General features: G+C 50.4%; 1 protein-coding gene across 1 annotated transcript in view; it reads left to right on the forward strand.

The window, feature by feature from the left end:
* The window catches only part of klhdc8b (kelch domain containing 8B), a 161,261-nt gene that overhangs the window by 98,701 nt on the left and 43,017 nt on the right, over positions 1-19,543 (forward strand). Inside the window, exon 5 of the mRNA XM_086001866.1 lies at positions 12,498-12,599. Within this exon, the coding sequence (XP_085857992.1) occupies positions 12,498-12,599 (102 nt within the window). The remainder of the gene's footprint in view (positions 1-12,497; positions 12,600-19,543) is intronic.

The raw sequence follows: 19,543 nt of genomic DNA on the forward strand, positions 1-19,543 counted from the left end.
GAAGATCGTGACGTCAATGAGTGTGCAACGTTGATTTGACGCATGATCTGCCATTTTGGACGTCGTCGCTCCATTTAATGCCCTCTCCGAATCATGACCAGCTGACCAAGCATTAAGCAGCAGGAAGGACCCCCCCAGCAACGCTACTTAAAGGGAACATCAACAACTTGCAGCTGACTTGCTTTTTCATTTCTACTGGCTTTGTCTAAGTTTGTGCAACTGGTTGGAGCTTCCTGGAGTTGGTTAAAGTTGCTGAGGTCACAGGGATTGTTGCTGCAATTGGAGAAGGCCTTGCTTCTCATTTAAAGGGTTCTGCTTACACCACTTGCTCCCAGTCATGGGGGCTCTACTTGCAGTCCCCCTCGTGCTCGAGTATAATATGGAGATGGAGCAGATGCAGCGAAGAAGAGAAGATGCTCGCAGAGGGAGGAGGAGGATGGGCAGGAGGGCTCTCAGCAGGAGGCCTTACCCACCTATGGTCTTCCGAGACCACTTCTCCTACTTGCGCTTAAGCCAAGAGCAGTGTATTAGGAAGCTCCGCTTCACCATGGAGGTGGTCACACAACTCTGCCACCTCCTGCAACCAGACCTGCAGCCTCAGAGCAGGGCGACGACGGCTCTCCCAGTGGCCCTCAAGGTCACTGTAGCGCTCAATATTTTCACCATCAGATCCTTCCAGTCTGCTGCAGGTGACATAGCTAACATCTCCTAGTTCACCATCCATCGCTGTATCCGGGAGGTCATAGAGGCTCTCTACTGCAAGAGGGGACTTACTTCATTGTCTTCCCCATGGTGCAGGACGCCATCGACTGCACACATGTGGCTTTCCAGGCACCGTATACCAAACCTGAGATGTTCCGTAACTGCGAAGGGTTCCACTCACTTAATGTGCAATTGTTGTGCGACCACGCCCAGTGCATCATGATGGCGAATGCCCGCTATCCTGGCAACAGTCATGGACCTAAAAATTCGGTTGCTTTGCGCCTCCCGTTAGCGCCCTCTAACGGGGTGCAAAGCAACTAGCACCTGGGCGCGGCGCTGCCAACGCCTCCCATGAAATTCAGCGGGAGGTTAGAGGCGGTGGTAACCGTTAGCACCCCGCGGCGCTCTGCCGCCGGTGATGTCGTCATCGCCATGCGCAGCGCCCTGCTCGCAATCTTCGGTAGCGCCCCCTGACTTACTGCCGGACACTATGTCTGACGGGGTCAGGGGGGCCTACCTGCGGCCGGGGCAGCGCAAATTAAAGGGGAGGTGCTGGGCGCCCATTTTTGTTGCTGGCCGCCTGCCAGCACCTGCCCCCGTTGCTGTCCCCGGCCTCCTGAGCACCCCCACCCCCCGCCACGGAGTGCCGGCTGCGCTCCGTGAGCCCGGCACTTCTCTTGCATGCCGGGCTCTTTTGCCAGCACTCTGATCCCTGGTGGCCCAGCTGGGCCCTGTGTCCCGCTGCGCAAAGCCCCTCCCCTTTAAGAAGTGGAGGAAGGCCTGCAGTACCATGGCGTGACGTGGCACGTAGCAACGCGATATTCACTTGCAGTGCCGCAAGAGGGAGCCGGGGCGCTTCCAGTAGCACCCCGCTTCCCTCTTGTGGTGGTAGCGGTGTATTTTGGCCGTGGGGGTACTAATTTTTTGGGGGCGCTAAAAGTAGCGCTCCAGCGAAGTTAGCGCCCCAAAGGGGGCGCGACTCAATTTTTTTCCCCATGATGCCTTCATCCTGCGCCAGTCTGGTGTGCCAGCAATCTTGCAGCTACCATTTCAAACACGAGGGTGGCTGGTCGGTGACAAGGGCTATCCGCTCTGCACCTGGCTGATGACTCACCTCCACAACCCCTCCACTCCTGCTCAGCACTCATATAATGACACCCATGCTGCCACAAGGAACGTCATCGAGCAGACCATTGGGGTGCTCAAGCAACGGTTCTGCTGCCTTGACAGCTCAGGAGGAGCCCTCCAGCACTCGCTGGAGCAGGTGTCCCATTTCGTGCTGGTCTGCTGCATGCTCCACAACTTCGCCATCATGAAGGCCCAGCCCTTGCCAGCACGGGTTCCGGGACCACCTCAGGAGGAGGAGGAGGAAGAGAAGGAGGAGGAAGATGAGGAGGAAGGAAGGAGGCAGGCTGCAAATCCCCATTCCGGACGGGCTGTCCGTGACCGCCTCATCAGACTCCGGTTCCAGTGAATGAAACCCCAGATCTCCCTTGCTCACCATTTCCCCATCTTACCATCCCTCTGTCACGGAACATCACAGCGTCCTCCTGGGCACAAAGCTGAAAGGAGAGCCACCACAAAACACACATTCCAAACATAATTCATAAATTTATCAAATTCAAATCATAAGAACAAAGTCAACTAATCACCCTTGTGCACTCCCTTAGTGTCTGTCTTTCGTGTGCCTTTTCCTATTCTAGTGCTCCTACGAAGTGCTCCCCTAGTGGCTGCAGCAGGGCTGGTGGAAAGCTGCTGACTTTCAGTGTGGGAGACTTCAGATGGCCTTGCAGGATGACCTCGAGCAGCTCCAGACCTAGAAAGTCCGGCTGTAGACTGTACCACATTGACATGGGTGGCAGCAGTCTGGGCTGGCTGGCTGACAGACAGCAGCAAGGGCACTGGCGGAGTGGCTGTGGTGGGAGGAGGAATGCTGCCATCCTGAGAGAGGACAACAGGTTCTTGCTCCACGGAGCCACTGCCACTCCCCCGGGGCGGCGCCTCAGCATTCCTAGTAATCTGTTGGAGCACAGATTGCTGGCCTGCTGCGACACCCTGCAAGCCGCTTTCGACACTCAGAAACCCAGCAACGATGGCAGCAATCTGAGCTTGTGTGGCAGCAAGCTGAGACTGCAGGAGAGCAGTCTGCGCATCCACTGCAGCACTGAGACGTTGGATCGCTGCCGCCTCTGCTGCAATGGAAGCTGTGAAATCGCCCATCACACCCAGCATCATCTTTGGGTCTACAAGGTCGCTCATGGAGTTGCCCAATTTTTCCATCCTGGACATCATGGGCTCTAAACTCTGCGCAAAGCCCCGTGTAATGTTGGAGCCGGACTCCTCCCTGCTCCTTGACACTGACAAGAGGCGCTCTGGCAGGCTTGCCATTGCACCAAGCATTTCCGTGTGCATGTTCACCTTCTTCTTAGGCAGTCCCTCGGAACCGAGGATGACTTGCTTCCACATAAAAAATGAGTTCTCAAGTGACTGATGAGTCCAATGTGGGACCTACAGTCTCTGTCACAGGTGGGGCAGACGATGGTTGAAGGGGCAGGTGGGTGGGGTTCTTGGGTTGACTGCGCTCCTTGCGCTGCCTGCACTTGGCTTCCGCTTGCTCCCGGCGAAGAGACTCGAGGTGTTCGGCACCTTCCCGGATGCTTCTCCTTCACTTTGTGCGGTCTTGGGCCAGGGATTCCCAGGTGTCGGTGGGAATGTTACACTTTTTCAAGGAGGCTTTGAGGGTGTCCTTGAAGTGTTTCTTGTTCCTTGTTCACCACCCTTCTCCTGAAGGCCATCCCATTGAGGTCATCGTCTGAGTCTTGTGCAGCAGAACTCGTGCGCGAACTCGCCCTCCGGTGAGCTGGCACCTGAGCTACCATTTCCCCCTGGCCTGACTGCAGCCCACTCGTGCCCAGTGACTCACCTGGTGCAGATCCGGCCTCTATACTACCCTCTAAAGTACGCGCAGTGCCATTTTCTGAGCTGGTGTTTGCGAGTGTCTGATGCCGTGCTGGTGTGTCTTCATCAGTTTCTACCTCACCTTCAGGGACCAGGCTGGCCAGGTTGCAATTCTTGCGTATCTGAAAGCAGAAAGACACAAGGGTTGGGTTGTGGTGTGGGGAGGAGTGGAAAGCAAAATATCCATGCATACGCCATCAGCAGTTTGTGAGTAAGAAGAGATTGTGGGAAGAGGGGGAAGGAGGATGTGAGAATAAGGATTAGGAAGGAGCATACCGTCATCATCAGTGATGCTTTCCACTTCACCACTCGCCACGGCAATCTGTCACAGCCGCTCCAATTTTGTCAAACAATGCCTCCTCCAGTTCAGTTAGGTGGTCAAGCTTTGCTTGGCCGCCTCCCATCTGCTGTTGCACTCTCTGGCTGTGTGCCACTTTGGCCCGCAAGCGAAAGGGAAGTGTGTCAGTGAGTGTAGTGCAATGTGTTTGGGTGATGTGCCTGCTGTGGTTGAATAGCTGGCAGTGTGTGCAAGGTGTGAGCTGTGGGTGTGAGTCTTGCAGCAGTGGTAAGTGTGTGAGGGTGAAGTGAAGCAATGATTGTGAGGCATGAGTGGTGATTGCTAGAGATTGCTGGAAGGTGAGTGATGGGGGTGTGGTGCATTGAGCAGTGTGTGAGGCTTGTGGTGGGATATGGCATTTGCTGAAGCCTTCACTCACCTTGACCAACCATGTGAGGTCATTAAACTTTTTGCGGCACTGGATCCAGGTCCTGGGGACAACACTCGTCGCGGTGACGGATTGAGCAATCTCCTCCTACAGCCTTCTGCTGTTCAACCTTGAAGGCCTCTTGCCTCCATGCGGGTATAGGACGTCCCGTCATTGTTGGACCCCAGGACCAAGGCCTCCAGTGCCACATCAGAAAAACTTTTTGCCCTTTCTCTTGGGTATTGTGCCATGCCTTGCTTTCACCTGACAATGAAGTGCTTCTGCAACAAAGCACCTCCCTTTTCAGTACTGGAGAGAGCCTAGGACAAACTTTATTGGCCAGTAGACTGCACCTCTACCCCCCCCCCCGACCCCGTTGAGTGGTAAGCCAATCAGCAGCATGTTTAGCGCTGAGATCAGCATTGCAATCATGTAAATGAGCAGGCAGCACAAATTTTGCATGCTGCCTGCACCACTTAGAACAGACGCAGGCAAATAGCGCTGGGCGGTGCCCTCACCCATTTTCGGGCCTTATCCAAATTCGTGGCCAAAGTGCCAAAGGGAACGGTAGGGTAGTGGTAATGTCACTGGGCTAGTAATCCAGAGGCCTGGACTAATGATCCAGTGACGTGAGTTCAAATCCCACTACGGCAGCTGGGGAATTTAAATTCAGTTAATTAAATAATTATGTAATAAAAAGCTAGTATCAGTAATGGTAACCATGAAACTATCGGATTGTCATAAAAATCCATCTGGTTAACTAATGCCTTTTAGGAAAGGAAATCTGCCGTCCTTACCCGGTCTGGCCTATATGTGACTCCAGACCCACAGCAATGTGGTTGACTCTTATCTGCCCTCTGAAAGGGCCTAGCAAGTCACTCAGTTGTAACTAACCGCTACAAAACATAGTAAGAATGAAAGCGGATGGACCAGCTGGCATCGACCTTGGCACCGGCAACGGCACACCCAGCCCAGTCAACCCTGCAAAGTCCTCTTCACCAACATCTGGGGACTTGTGCCAAAATTGGGAGAACGAGCCTGACATGGTCATATTCACAGAATCATACCTTTCAGCCAATGTCCCAAACTCCTCCATCACCATCCCTGGGTATGTCCTGTCCCACCGGCAGAACAGACCCCCCAGGGGTGGCGATACAGTAGGGAAGGAGTGGCCCTAGGAGTCCTCAACATTGACTCCGCACCCCTTGCAGTCTCATGGCTTCAGGTCAAGCATGGGCAAGGAAACCTCCTGCTGATTACCACCTACCGCCCTCCCTCAGCTGATGAATCAGTACTCCTCCATGTTGAACACCACTTGGAAGAAGCACTGAATGTACTCTGGGTGGGGGACTTCAATGTCCATCACCAAGAGTGGCTTGGTAGCAGCACTACTGATCGAGCCCTGAAGGACATAACTGCCAGTCTGGGCCTACGACAGGTGGTGAGTGGAAAAACCTACTTGACCGCATCCTCACCAGTCTACCTGTCGCAGATGCATCTGTCCATGGCAGCAGTGACCACCGCACAGTCATTGCGGAGACAAAGTCCTGTCTTCACACTGAGAACACCCTCCATTGTGTTGCGTGGCACTACCACCGTGCTAAATGGGATAGATTCAGAACTGATCTAGCAGCTCAAAACTGGGCATCCACGAGGCGTGTTGTGGCAGCAGCAGAATTGTATTCCACCACAATCTGTATCCTCATGGCCCGGCATATCCCTCACTCTACCATGACCAACCCTGGTTCAACAACGAGTGTAGAAGAGCCAGAAGCAGCACCAGGTGTACCTAAAAATGAGGTGCCAACTTGGGGAAGCTGCAACACAGGACTACATGCATGCTAAAAAGCAGAAGCAGCATGCTATAGACAGGGCTAAGCGATCCCACAATCAGCGGATCAGATCAAAGCTCTGCAGTCCTGCCACATCCAGTCGTGAATGGTGATGGACCATTAAACAACTAACAGGAGGAGGAGGCTCCAAGAATATCCCCATCGTCAATGATGGTGGAGCCCAGCACGTGAGTGCAAAAGACAAGGCTGAAGCGTTTACAGCCAGACGTGCCAAGTGGATGATCCATTTCGGCCTACTCCCGATGTCCCCACCATCACAGAAGCCAGTCTTCAGCCAATTCGATTCACTCCACGTGATATCAAGAAACGGCTGAGCGCACTGGATACAGCAAAGGCTATGGGCCCCGACAACATCCCGGCTATCGTGCTGAAGACTTGTGCTCCAGAACTAGCTGCGCCTCTAGCCAAGCTGTTCCAGTACAACTACAACACTGGCATCTATCCGACAATGTGGAAAACTGCCCAGGTATGTCCTGTCCACAAAAAGCAGGACAAATCCAACCCGACCAATTATCGTCCCATCAGTCTACTCTCAATCATCAGCAAAGTGATGGAAGGTGTTATCAACAGTGCTATCAAGCGGCACTTACTCACCAATAACCTGCTCACTGATGCCCAGTTTGGGTTCTGCCAAGACCACTCGGCTCCCGACCTCATTACAGGTACAGCCTTGGTCCAAACATGGACAAAGGAGCTGAATTCCAGAGGTGAGGTGAGAGTGACTGCCCTTGGCATCAAGGCAGCATTTGACCGAGTGTGGTATCAAGGAGCCCTAGTAAAACTGAAGCCAATGGGAATCAGGGGGAAAACGCTCCACTGTACCTAGCAAAAAGGAATATGATTGTGGTGGTTGAAGGTCAATCAGGACATCGCTGCAGGAGTTCCTCAGGGCAGTGTCCTAGACCCAACCATCTTCAGCTGCTTCATCAATGACCTTCCCTACAACATAAGGTCAGAAATGGGGATGTTCGCTGATGACTGCGCAGTGTTCAGCGCCATTCACAACTCTACAGATAATGAAGCAGTCCATGCTCGCATGCAACAAGACCTGGACGATGTTCAGGCTTGGGCTGATAAGTGGCAGGTAACATTCGCGCCACAGAAGTGCCAGGCAATGACTATCTGCAACAAGCGAGAGTCTAACCACCTCCCCTTGACATTCAATGGCATTACCATCGCTGGATCCCCACTATCAACATCCTAGGGGTCACCATTAACCAGAAACTTAACTGGACCAGCCACATAAATACTGTGGCAAAAAGAGCAGGTCAGAGGCTAGGTATTCTGCGGCGAGTGTCCCACCTCCTGACTCCCCAAAGCCTTTCCACCATCTACAAGGCACAAGTAAGGAGTGTGATGGAATACTCTCCACTTGCCTGGATGAGTGCAGCTCCAACAACACTCAGGAAGCTCGACTCCATCCAGGACAAAGCAGCCCGCTTGATTGGCACCCCATCCACCACATTAAACATTCACTCCCTCCACCACCAGTGTACCGTGGCTGCAGTGTGTACCATCTACAAGATGCACTGCAGCAACTCACCAAGGTTTCTTCAGCAGCAGCTCCCAAACCCGTGACCTCTTCCACCTAGAAGGACAAGGGTAGTAGGTGCATGGGAACACCACCACCTCCAAGTTTCCCTCCAAGTCACACACCATCCTGACTTGGAAATATATCGCCGATCCTTCATCGTCGCTGGGTCAAAATCTTGGATCTCCCTACCTAACAACACTGTGGGAGTACCATCACTACACGGACTGCAGCGTTTCAAGAAGGCGGCTCACCACCACCTTCTCATGGGCAACTAGGGATGGGCAATAAATGCTGGCATTGCCAGCGACGCCCTGATCCCATAAACGAATAAAAAAAAAATCCTCTCATGATTTGGATAACTTCTTATAGGTCTTCAGGTAAATTTTTGATGTGGGCCTCATAATCTCCAAGGTTAACATGGAGCCTCACTTGACGGGAGTAAAACCGGTGTTAGCGCTAAAGTGTTGTAGCGCTAAGGTGTTGTAGCCCTATCTCTGACCCAGCTCCAGCCTAGTGAGTCTCCATGCTGGGAGTGCAGGATAGCTGAAATGATCCTTACTTACAAACTTTGCAACCTTTTCTTATCCTTTGATTCTCTGACTCCCTGTGCTTAAGCAAATCTAGCTATTTCATTTTATTTATTTCCTCATATTTATCTTTGTCCCTTTTGAAGCAGCACAGCACCAATCACCATTCTCCAGCTGCTGAGAGCTGCACTGTGAATGACTCAAACCATCAGCCCCGCAGAGACATATCTCCCCTCCAATCGGCACAATTCCCTATTGCCCATTTACGGCAGGGACTGGTGGGGACTAGATCAACCTCAGTATTATCATTTCTAATCATACTGGTATGTTAAATATGCATCTTTTCCTTGGATGTGGCTCTGTCTGTGACCAAGTTGCCGTGCTTTATGCTGAAAAGCAGTTGATAAAAGCGGATTAACGTGTTGGTGCAAGGATCCCTGCCGTGGGAAATGCTGTCAATCTTTTAGGCTCTTAAGCGAAATTCATGACTCAATTTCCATGGTAACCTTGACAAATGAATAATGGACACAATTACGGAAACCTGTTGGAGCAAAAGGGCAGCCTTACATCCCCTTCTTGTAATATTAACTTTTCAGGATATGCAGACATTGGAATATTCTTCTGATTGACACTCCTGCAGTGTTCGTATCATTAATAAATTAAATGGAAAGTTTAAAACATACTGGAGCGTGAATGATAGCAGGACTGCAGATTTGCTGCAGTGCAGGTTTCAGTGCCAGAATGAATGAGCTAAAAACATTAATTTTATTTCCATTAACTCTGAATGGGATATTTGAAAATTTGCAGCCACCTCATTGCCATTTTATTGTGTGTGTCTCTCCAGTTGGGTGATACAGAGATACAATTGATATTTTTGTACATGTAGTTACGGAAACAACCCCCACCTAAATCCAGCTCGAAACGCCAAAGACGGGAAGAAAGAAGGAACATGGATTTGAAATTTCACATCCTGTCCTAAAGCATTTCACAGCAGTGATCACATGGAGCATGCTGCAGACACTCAGTGCTGGCCTGTGAGGCGTGCGGCCCCACGTGGCTGTGAGGGCAGAAGCCTGAGCTTCACATAAGAACATAAGAAATAGGAGCAGGAGTAGGCCATTCGGCCCTTCGAGCCTGCTCCGCCATTCAATGAGATCATGGCTGATCTTCTGCCTCAATTGGGGGGATTCATGCAGTCTCCCAGTAACCTGAAAGATCTCTTAACAGTATTATGAAAAATGCTGAGCTCTGTTTAAGTCTCAGTTCTGAGGAAAATCTACAGATCATTTTTATTTGGTGCTGGTTGAATGTAGTGCTTTTGTGATAGCACTTGGAACTCGTCGAATTTTAGTCAAGAATGTACAGAGAATGTTGAACACTGGGGCCGGGAATATTTTTTGCATTATACCTCCAAAATTGACAAGTAAATATAAACCTAGTGATTACCCTAATTAGCAGGAACAGCATTGATGGCATGTTCTGCTTTTCCTACCAACTTCTCTAGTTCTCTGAAGAGAAAGAGTCTTCTCGTAGCCTAGACCAGCTCTATTTTGAAGTTATTGGATGAATTTTATAACTCGTCAAGGTTAGTGCCGGGGAGTGGAACACTTTCCCACTTTTTTGCACCTGCTGTTAGTACAGAGATATAGAATAAAGCTGCCTCTGTAGTATCCCAATAACATCACTTAACCCAGAAACAGAAAAGCACTTGGGTGGCAGCAGTATAATCTATCCATTTCCTGTACCGGCTGCCTTTATAGCCTCGATCACCTAGATTAATAGTTGATGCCGAATTATTCATATTATTTTGCTGTGAGCTTGTATCCATTTGGACCAGATTTAGACTGCCCAAACACATTTTGCTGGGTACTGTTATCACTGCCGGAAGAAGATCATTTGATCCTATCAATTTGAGCAGGAATTTCACCCTTGTATTGTGAGCCACTGTGACATCCACTCCCTTAATTTTGGCTCCTCTTTGTCTTCTCAACACAGTAATACTTATTTAGTGCCCCCTCTAAAAACAACATACACTGCTAATCTTCCTGTCTTTCCTACGCCGAATGCTACCTCTCCTGTTGCCACTGTTGTAGCATATTGTGAATTTCCAGTGGCCCCTTAACCAGCCATTTTGGTGCCATTACTTATGATGGTGACTGTCACTTCATGCACCGTCTCTATTTTCATTTAATAAGTAAATATATACAACAACAACTTGCATTTATATAGCACCTTTAACGTAGTAAAACGTCCCAAGGTGCTTCACAGGAGCGTTATCAAACAAAATTTGACACCGAGCCACATATAAGGAGATATTAGGGCAGGTGATCAAAAGCTTGGTCAAAGAGGTAGGTTTTAAGAAGTGTCTTAAAGGAGGAGACAGAGGTAGAGAGGCGGAGAGGTTTAGGGAGGGAATTCCAGAGCTTAGGGCCCAGGTACCTGAACAGCTGCCAATGGCGGAGCAATTAGAATAGGGGATGCGCAAGATGCCAGATTTGGAGGAACGCAGAGATCTCGGAGGGTTGTAGGACTGGAGGAGGTTACAGAGATAGGGAGGGGCAAGGCCATGGAGGGATTTGAAAACAAGGATGAGAATGTTAAAGTTGAGGCGTTGCCAGACCAGGAGTCAATGTAGATCAGCGAGCACAGGGGCGATGGGTGAACGGGACTGGGTGTGCGTTAGGACACAGGGGCGATGGGTGAACGGGACTGGGTGTGCGTTAGGACACAGGGGCGATGGGTGAACAGGACTGGGTGTGCGTTAGGACACAGGGGCGACGGGTGAACGGGACTGGGTGTGCGTTAGGACACAGGTCGCAGTATTTTAGATGAGCTCAGGTTTATGGAGGGTGGAAGATGGGAGGCCGGCCTGGAGAGAGTTGGAATAGTCAAGTCTGGAGGTAAGAAAGGCATGGATGAGGGTTTCAGCAGCAAATGAGCTGAGATAGGGGCAGAGTTTGGCAATGTTATAGAGGTGGAAGTAATATATAGGTGGTAAGTAGTAAGTAGGTGGAAATACAAGTTGTATTTCTGCCTTATTCTTGTCTTTAGTACTCAGGTGGCTAGTTAACAACCACTAAGAGATCCTCAACAAAAGATCCATCAGCATCTAATACAAACAACCAGTGATCATAGGCCTCAATCCTAAAAGAACCAGCAGAAAGAGTTTTTGCCACCGAATCCAGATCCAACACATATAGAATGAACTAATGTCAAATGTAACCCAGTGTTGAGGAATGTGAAGGGGCTTGAAGCCATAGTGCTGCTCTGGGCCCCACAAGCAAACTCTGGACCTCTGCTTCCTCGGCCCCCCCCCCGCAACCCACGAGAACTATTAAGACTGTGAGGTCTGGAGCAATTAATGTTTTCTTTTTTTTTTTAAGTTTCAGAGCAATGATATTCTCTCCCTGCAACTTACCTGAGTGCCAGCGAGCAGCCTCCGGGCCCTTGGGATGTAAAGGAAGCCTGGGATTTTAAATAGCTCGGGTCTCAAATTGATGATGGTGGCGGGGGGGGGGTGGAGTTGGTTGATACCCCCTGCCACCCACACATAAACCACCCCCAGTTAAAAGCACCCCCCCCCCCCTGTCCATTAACTCTGTCTTCAACCATGGACTAAACAATTGTTCATAACCGGGTGTAACACCATTTCCAAATATTTGATGGAATTTGAGCATCCTTATCTAGGTTTAATGACTAAAAACCCTCTAAGGAATATCTGGATGAGAAATGAAGAGGGTAATTTATTATTAGGTTATTTTAGGAAATTTGATGTCTTCGCTCACCGTGATAGTTAATTCCTTTTATTAAAAAGACCTGACTATTAAGGGTGTGAGGTCTGAAGTAATTGACATATTCAAAAAAAGCCTCAGAGCAATGATCTGCAAGCCTGTTCAAGTGAGTCTTATAGTTTAGCCAAGTGGAACGTTGATGTATATCCTGTTGGAACAAATAGTTTGACGGCTGATCCAAATTTACTTTGATTGTATTAATAAAGCAATGGAGCGCTATGATATTTGTTTATAATTTACCCCACTGATAGAAATTGCAGAGTCAAAAATTCAAGAACTGATGGATGGAAATATCCCATTACATTCAATATTCAACATTAGGAATAACATTGCAGTGCTTGGGCATACATCTAACAATCATTGTTCTGCTTCACTGATGTTTGTGGTCTCGCCTGCAGTTTAATAAATGTTCACTCGTTTATTTTTAGGAAATTGGACTAAGCAGTCCCGTTCCACACGGATGAGAGAGAAACGTGCAGACTTTTGTGTGGGCCACGTTGGAGGACGAGTGATTGCTGCTGGAGGTCTAGGTAACATCATCCTTGGGTGACACAGTTTTCACTGAGAGGGATGGGGAAGGGACAGCCACCATTTTCCCACTCGTCCATGTAACAGCAGATCCAGTGCTGGACAATCACTGTGATCCATCCCTGACTTAAGGTGGTTAAATTGATGAGATAAAGGTCTAGGGGAATAAAAGAAGAAACAGTTTTAAAAGATATGAAGGTCAATGAAAGTGGAATACTGGAAAAACGTATAAAATTAAAGTAAAGGATGCTAAAAAAATGATCCAGAATGGAAATAGTAAAGTGGAAAAGTAAATGACAATTGTGCACGAGGTGAGCAAAACTATCAATGGATCTTTATAAGTGTGTTTTGCTGCTCTGTGCACAAAGAAAATGTCCCCAGATCATCAAGAATAGAATTGAAAGAGGGTCTCTTTAAGGACAGGAGAGAGGAGTCTCATTTTGAGCCCTTACTGCGAATAAAGAATATTTGCTGCTTTCCACTCAGACAGAGCAGCATTGGCTGACAGGGAGATTAGCCAGAGAGTAACTAGTTCCTCAGATAGGGTTTGGAGAATCTGCGTGCCTCTGTCATCAGGGCCGGTGTCAGCTTACCAATTATATCAATGGTAGCACGTTCTCCTCTGAGTCAGTAACCTCTGGGTTCAAGCCCCTTTCTAGGATTTGGGCATATGATCTAGGTGCTAATGTGCTTTCAAATATTTTGGAGAGATATGATAAGATGCTATATAAATGCAAGTCTTTCTTTTCTGCGATTGTGATATGTTTAAATTTCTTGTGCCTGATCTTGACTCAGTGGATTTTATTGCTATATTTCTGTGGAACTTTTGGATCTTGACCTTAGATTTCAGATGACTTTTCAGGAAATAGAGTGTTATTTCTTACCTACAGAGGTGTTGTGCTTCACAAGGGGATGGATAGTGTGCGGTATTCAGATTTGACTGGCTCCTATTAGTCTTTGGAGCTTGTTCGAGAACCATGTCGTTTGGAGCTGATCACGAACTTGTTCCTCAGATAAACTGATGAGAGGGTATTTTCATACTGGACTTATTATGAAGGGTATTATTGATTGCCTGCTTTTTCCTGTCTACCAAAACATTCTTATCTTTCGCAAAACCAGGGCTGTGAGCTTGGATGGGACACGGTGCTCTATAATACTAGATATTGTGATACTAAATACTGCTTCGTCTGAACTCAGCTCGATAGTGGGGCTGTTGCTCTAAGGTAGCAGTCTCCTGCTTGAGGCAGCTCTTGTTGATGCCGTATAGTCAAAACCTATGTTTTGGGGTATTGGCTACCATCAAGAAGGGGTCATTGGTGAAGTTCCATTGGATTGGAAGCAAGAAAATGCAGTACACATATTTAAAAAGGGGGATGAACATGACTCAAGACAAATATTGTCCAATTAACCTAGCATCAATCTATATTTATCTATATATATAAAGCGGTTCATCTGTCTGTCTGTCTGTCTGTCCTCTATACACTCAAAAGTTATAGAGCGTACCTACACATATGTTATATCAAAAGAAAGCTTATGATTCTGGAAGTGTCATAGGCATATTTACTTTTTGGTCAGACAAAAATTGTTCGGACAGTTTACAAAAAAGGTTCGGACAGTTTACAAAAAAGGTTCAAAAAATGGCAAAATTCCGCTCATTAGCATTGAGTGACGTAATGGTTGACCAATCGTACAGGGGATAGCATTGACTGACGTGATGGTTGACCAATCGGTGCGTCACGGGGGTCGTTTCATTGCGTGTGTGGCCGGGCCTAATCCTTCTGAGCTGAGGTGAGTGGCCGCCATCTTGATTCCTAACTATTTATTTATTTTTCCCACTTTCTGTGTGTTAGGGAACTAAGGAAAAGAACAAATTAATTCAGTTTTAAATAGTATTTAGGAACAGTCAGAAATGAAGTGATCCCCTGCCCTTCGCCCAGAGGCTCGCCTACTTTGACGGCCATTTCGAGCGGCTGTGCTGGCGCCGGGCGCGGCCTAGCAGCGCAGGAAGCCTGGGCCTTGAGTTGAGCGGATTCCCGGCGCGATGCCGCTGCCCCCAAGGCCCGAGACGGACGCCAATCGGTTTGTTTTAGTCGCCAGTTTAGACAATGCCCAGAACCTGTTGAACCTGCTGTCAACCGCGCTGCCCGAGAGCCGGACCCACGGCCACCAGGTGAGCGGCCGCGGCGGTCCGTGCCGGGAGCCGCCGCGCACAAAACTTCCCCGCGGCGTCAACAGCCCCGCCCCAGAGCCCGATCCAAAGCCACCAGGGGAGCGGCCGCGGCGGTCCGTAGCAGCCCACTCTCTCTCTCTCTCTCTCTCACACACTCCCAGTCTCTCTCTCTCTCTCTCTCTCTCACATTCCCAGTCTCTCTCTCTCTCTCTCTCTCTCTCACACTCCCAATCTCTCTCTCTCACACTCCCAGTCTCTCTCACTCACACTCCCAGTCTCTCTCACTCACACTCCCAGTCTCTCTCTCTCACACTCCCAGTCTCTCTCTCTCTCTCTCTCTCACACTCCCAGTCTCTCTCTCACACACACTCCCAGTCTCTCTCTCTCTCACACTCCCAGTCTCTCTCTCTCTCACACTCCCAGTCTCTCTCTCTCTCTCACACTCCCAGTCTCTCTCTCTCTCTCTCTCACACTCCCAGTCTCTCTCTATCTCTCACACTCCCAGTCTCTCTCTCTCTCTCTCACACACTCCCAGTCTCTCTCTCTCTCTCTCTCTCACACTCCCAGTCTCTCTCTCTCTCACACACTCCCAGTCTCTCTCTCTCTCACACTCCCAGTCTCTCTCTCTCTCACACTCCCAGTCTCTCTCTCTCTCTCACACTCCCAGTCTCTCTCACTCACACTCCCAGTCTCTCTCACTCACACTCCCAGTCTCTCTCTCTCTCACACTCCCAGTCTCTCTCTCTCTCTCTCTCACACTCCCAGTCTCTCTCTATCTCTCACACTCCCAGTCTCTCTCTCTCTCTCTCACACACTCCCAGTCTCTCTCTCTCTCTCTCTCTCACACTCCCAGTCTCTCTCTCTCTCACACACTCCCAGTCCCTCTCTCTCTCACACTCCCAGTCTCTCTCTCTAACACACTCCCAGTCTCTCTCTCTCTCACACTCCCAGTCTCTCTCTCTAACACACTCCCAGTCTCTCTCTCTCTCTCACACACTTCCAGTCTCTCTCTCTCTCACACTCCCAGTCTCTCTCTCTCTCATACTCCCAGTCTCTCTCTCTCTCTCACACTCCCAGTCTCTCTCTCTCTCTCTCTCTCACACTCCCAGTCTCTCTCTCTCTCACACTCCCAGTCTCTCTCTCACACACTTCCAGTCTCTCTCTCTCTCACACTCCCAGTCTCTCTCTCTCTCACACTCCCAGTCTCTCTCTCTCTCTCACACTCCCAGTCTCTCTCTCTCTCTCTCATACTCCCAGTCTCTCTCTCTCTCTCTCTCTCTCTCTCACACACTCCCAGTCTCTCTCTCACACACTCCCAGTCTCTCTCTCACTCACACACACTCCCAGTCTCTCTCTCTCTCTCACACTCCCAGTCTCTCTCTCTCACACAAACTCCCAGTCTCTCTCTCTCACACACTCCCAGTCTCTCTCTCTCACACACTCCCAGTCTCTCTCTCTCTCTCACACTCCCAGTCTCTCTCTATCTCTCTCTCACACACTCCCAGTCTCTCTCTCTCTCTCACACTCCCAGTCTCTATCTCTCACACTCCCAGTCTCTCTCTCTCTCACACACTCCCAGTCTCTCTCTCTCTCTCACACTCCCAGTCTCTCTCTCTCTCACACACTCCCAGTCTCTATCTCTCACACTCCCAGTCTCTCTCTCTCTCACACACTCCCAGTCTCTCTCTCTCTCACACTCCCAGTCTCTCTCTCTCTCACACACTCCCAGTCTCTCTCTCTCTCACACTCCCAGTCTCTCTCTCTCTCACACACTCCCAGTCTCTCTCTCTCTCTCACACTCCCAGTCTCTCTCTCTCTCACACACTCCCAGTCTCTATCTCTCACACTCCCAGTCACTCTCTCTCTCTCTCACACTCCCAGTCTCTCTCTCTCTCTCACACTCCCAGTCTCTCTCTCTCTCACACACTCCCAGTCTCTCTCTATCTCTCTCTCACACTCCCAGTCTCTCTCTATCTCTCACACTCCCAGTCTCTCTCTCTCTCTCACACACTCCCAGTCTCTCTCTCTCTCTCACACTCCCAGTCTCTCTCTCTCACACACACTCCCAGTCTCTCTCTCTCTCACACTCCCAGTCTCTCTCTCTCACACTCCCAGTCTCTCTCTCTCTCTCACACTCCCAGTCTCTCTCTCTCTCACACTCCCAGTCTCTCTCTCTCTCTCACACTCCCAGTCTCTCTCTCTCTCACACACACTCCCAGTCTCTCTCTCTCTCACACACTCCCAGTCTCTCTCTCTCTCACACACTCCCAGTCTCTCTCTCTCTCTCACACACTTCCAGTCTCTCTCTCTCTCACACACACTCCCAGTCTCTCTCTCTCTCTCTCTCTCACACACTCCCAGTCTCTCTCTCTCTCTCACACTCCCAGTCTCTCTCTCTCTCACACTCCCAGTCTCTCTCTCTCTCACACTCCCAGTCTCTCTCTCTCTCTCACACTCCCAGTCTCTCTCTCTCTCACACACACTCCCAGTCTCTCTCTCTCTCACATACTCCCAGTCTCTCTCTCTCACACACTCCCAGTCTCTCTCTCTCTCACACACACTTCCAGTCTCTCTCTCTCTCTCTCACACACTCCCAGTCTCTCTCTCTCTCTCACACTCCCAGTCTCTCTCTCTCTCACACTCCCAGTCTCTCTCTCTCTCTCACACTCCTAGTCTCTCTCACACTCCCAGTCTCTCTCTATCTCTGACACTCCCAGTCTCTCTCTCTCTCACACTCCCAGTCTCTCTCTCTCACACTCCCAGTCTCTCTCTCTCTCTCACACTCCCAGTCTCTCTCTCTCTCACACTCCCAGTCTCTCTCTCTCTCACACTCCCAGTCTCTCTCTCTCTCACACTCCCAGTCTCTCTCTCTCTCACACTCCCAGTCTCTCTCTCACACTCCCAGTCTCTCTCTATCTCTGACACTCCCAGTCTCTCTCTCTTTCACACACACTCCCAGTCTCTCTCTCTCTCTTACACACTCCCAGTCTCTCTCTCTTTCTCACACTCCCAGTCTCTCTCTCTCTCACACACACACTCCCAGTCTCTATCTCTCTCTCACACTCCCAGTCTCTCTCTCTCTCTCTCTCGCACTCCCAGTCTCTCTCTCTCTCTCACACTCCCAGTCTCTCTCTCTCTCTCTCTCACACACACTCCCAGGCTCTCTCTCTCTCACACTCCCAGCCTCTCTCTCTCTCTCACACACACTCCCAGTCTCTCTCTCTCTCTCTCACATTCCCAGTCTCTCTCTCTCTCTCTCTCACACACTCCCAGTCTCTCTCTCTCTCTCACACACTCCCAGTCTCTCTCTCTCTCTCTCTCACACTCCCAGTCTCTCTCTCTCCCCCAGTCTCTCTCTCTCCCCCGTCTCTCTCTCTCCCCCAGTCGCTCTCTCTCCCCCAGTCGCTCTCTCTCCCCCAGTCACTCTCTCTCTTCCCCCCAGTCGTTCTCTCTCTTCCCCCCAGTCGCTCTCTCTCTTCCCCCCAGTCGCTCTCTTCTCCCCGCAGTCTCTCTCTCTCTCTCTCTTCCAACAACAACATGCCCTCAAAAAACCCTCGGCACCGCTGGGCACTCCACCTAGTTTTATTTATATATATAATTATTATGTCTGTATGTCCATCTGTCTGTCTGCTATACACTCAAAAGTTATAGAGCGTACCTACACATATGTTATATCAAAAGAAAGCTGATGATCAGGGGAGTGTCATAGGTGTATTTACTTTTGGTCAGACAAAAATTGTCCGGACAGTATACAAAAAACGTTCAAAAATCCGCTCATTAGCGATTCACCAATCCTACCACTCATTAGCATTGAGTGACATGATGGTTGACCAATTGGGGGGCGTTTCATGGCATTTGTGGACAGGGCCTAATCCTTCAAACTGCCGAGTGGGAGCTGAGCTGAGGTGAGTGGTGGCCCTTAAAGACCAGCCGGGCCTGAAGCGCTGGCGGCCGCCCCTCTTCACCCGCAAAATCTCCCTCCGGCTCTCATCTTTTAGCGGGGGAGAGGCTGCTTTAAATTAGATCGTTCACTCAGTCGTGTCTCTCTTCATCTCTTTTGTTTTTCTTCTCTCTGGCCGGCTGCGCGGGAAAACAGAGAACCACGCGGCCCGAGAGACAGCAAGCAGGGGAGCAGTGCGAGAGCTCCGGCTCAGCGGATCGGGCGCTCATCAGGGGTCGGCCCGCAACACATCAACCAGAGGAGCGGCGGCTCTCTCGCTCCTCCCCCCCCCCTCGCTCTCTCTCCTTCCCCCCCCCCCCCTCTCTCTCTCTCTCCCGCCGACCTCACAAAATGGCAGTCGCCCTTCTTCACCCGCCGGGCTCTCGCACACGGGAGTCCGGAGCGAAAGGCCTTCGACTGCCGCCCGGCCAACCGGGCCCAAAGGCCCGCCTGGTTAAACATGAGGAACCTCGGGCTTGCTTCTGAGCGATAGGCACCCGGCCTCCCGGTGTCGGACTGACTCCGTTCTGGTACCGAGGTGAGTCGGAGGGAGAGGGAGAGAGAGGGAGGGAGAGAGAGAGAGAGCGGGAGGGAGGGAGAGAGAGAGAGAGAGAGAGCGGGGAGGGAGAGAGAGAGAGTGGGGAGGGAGGAGAGAGAGAGGGCAGGGAGAGAGAGGGGCAGGGAGAGAGAGAGAGAGGGGAGAGAGAGAGAGGGGGAGGAGAGGGTGAGGAGGAGAGAGAGAGGGCAGGGAGAGAGAGGGGCAGGGAGAGAGAGAGAGAGGGGCAGGGAGAGAGAGAGAGGGCAGGGAGAGAGACAGGGTGAGGGAGGAAAGTGTG

This window comes from Somniosus microcephalus, chromosome 11 (genome assembly GCF_052327205.1).
Source record: "Somniosus microcephalus isolate GS21.2 chromosome 11, FLI_Smic_1.0, whole genome shotgun sequence".
In the NCBI taxonomy this organism is placed as follows: Eukaryota; Metazoa; Chordata; class Chondrichthyes; order Squaliformes; family Somniosidae; genus Somniosus; species Somniosus microcephalus.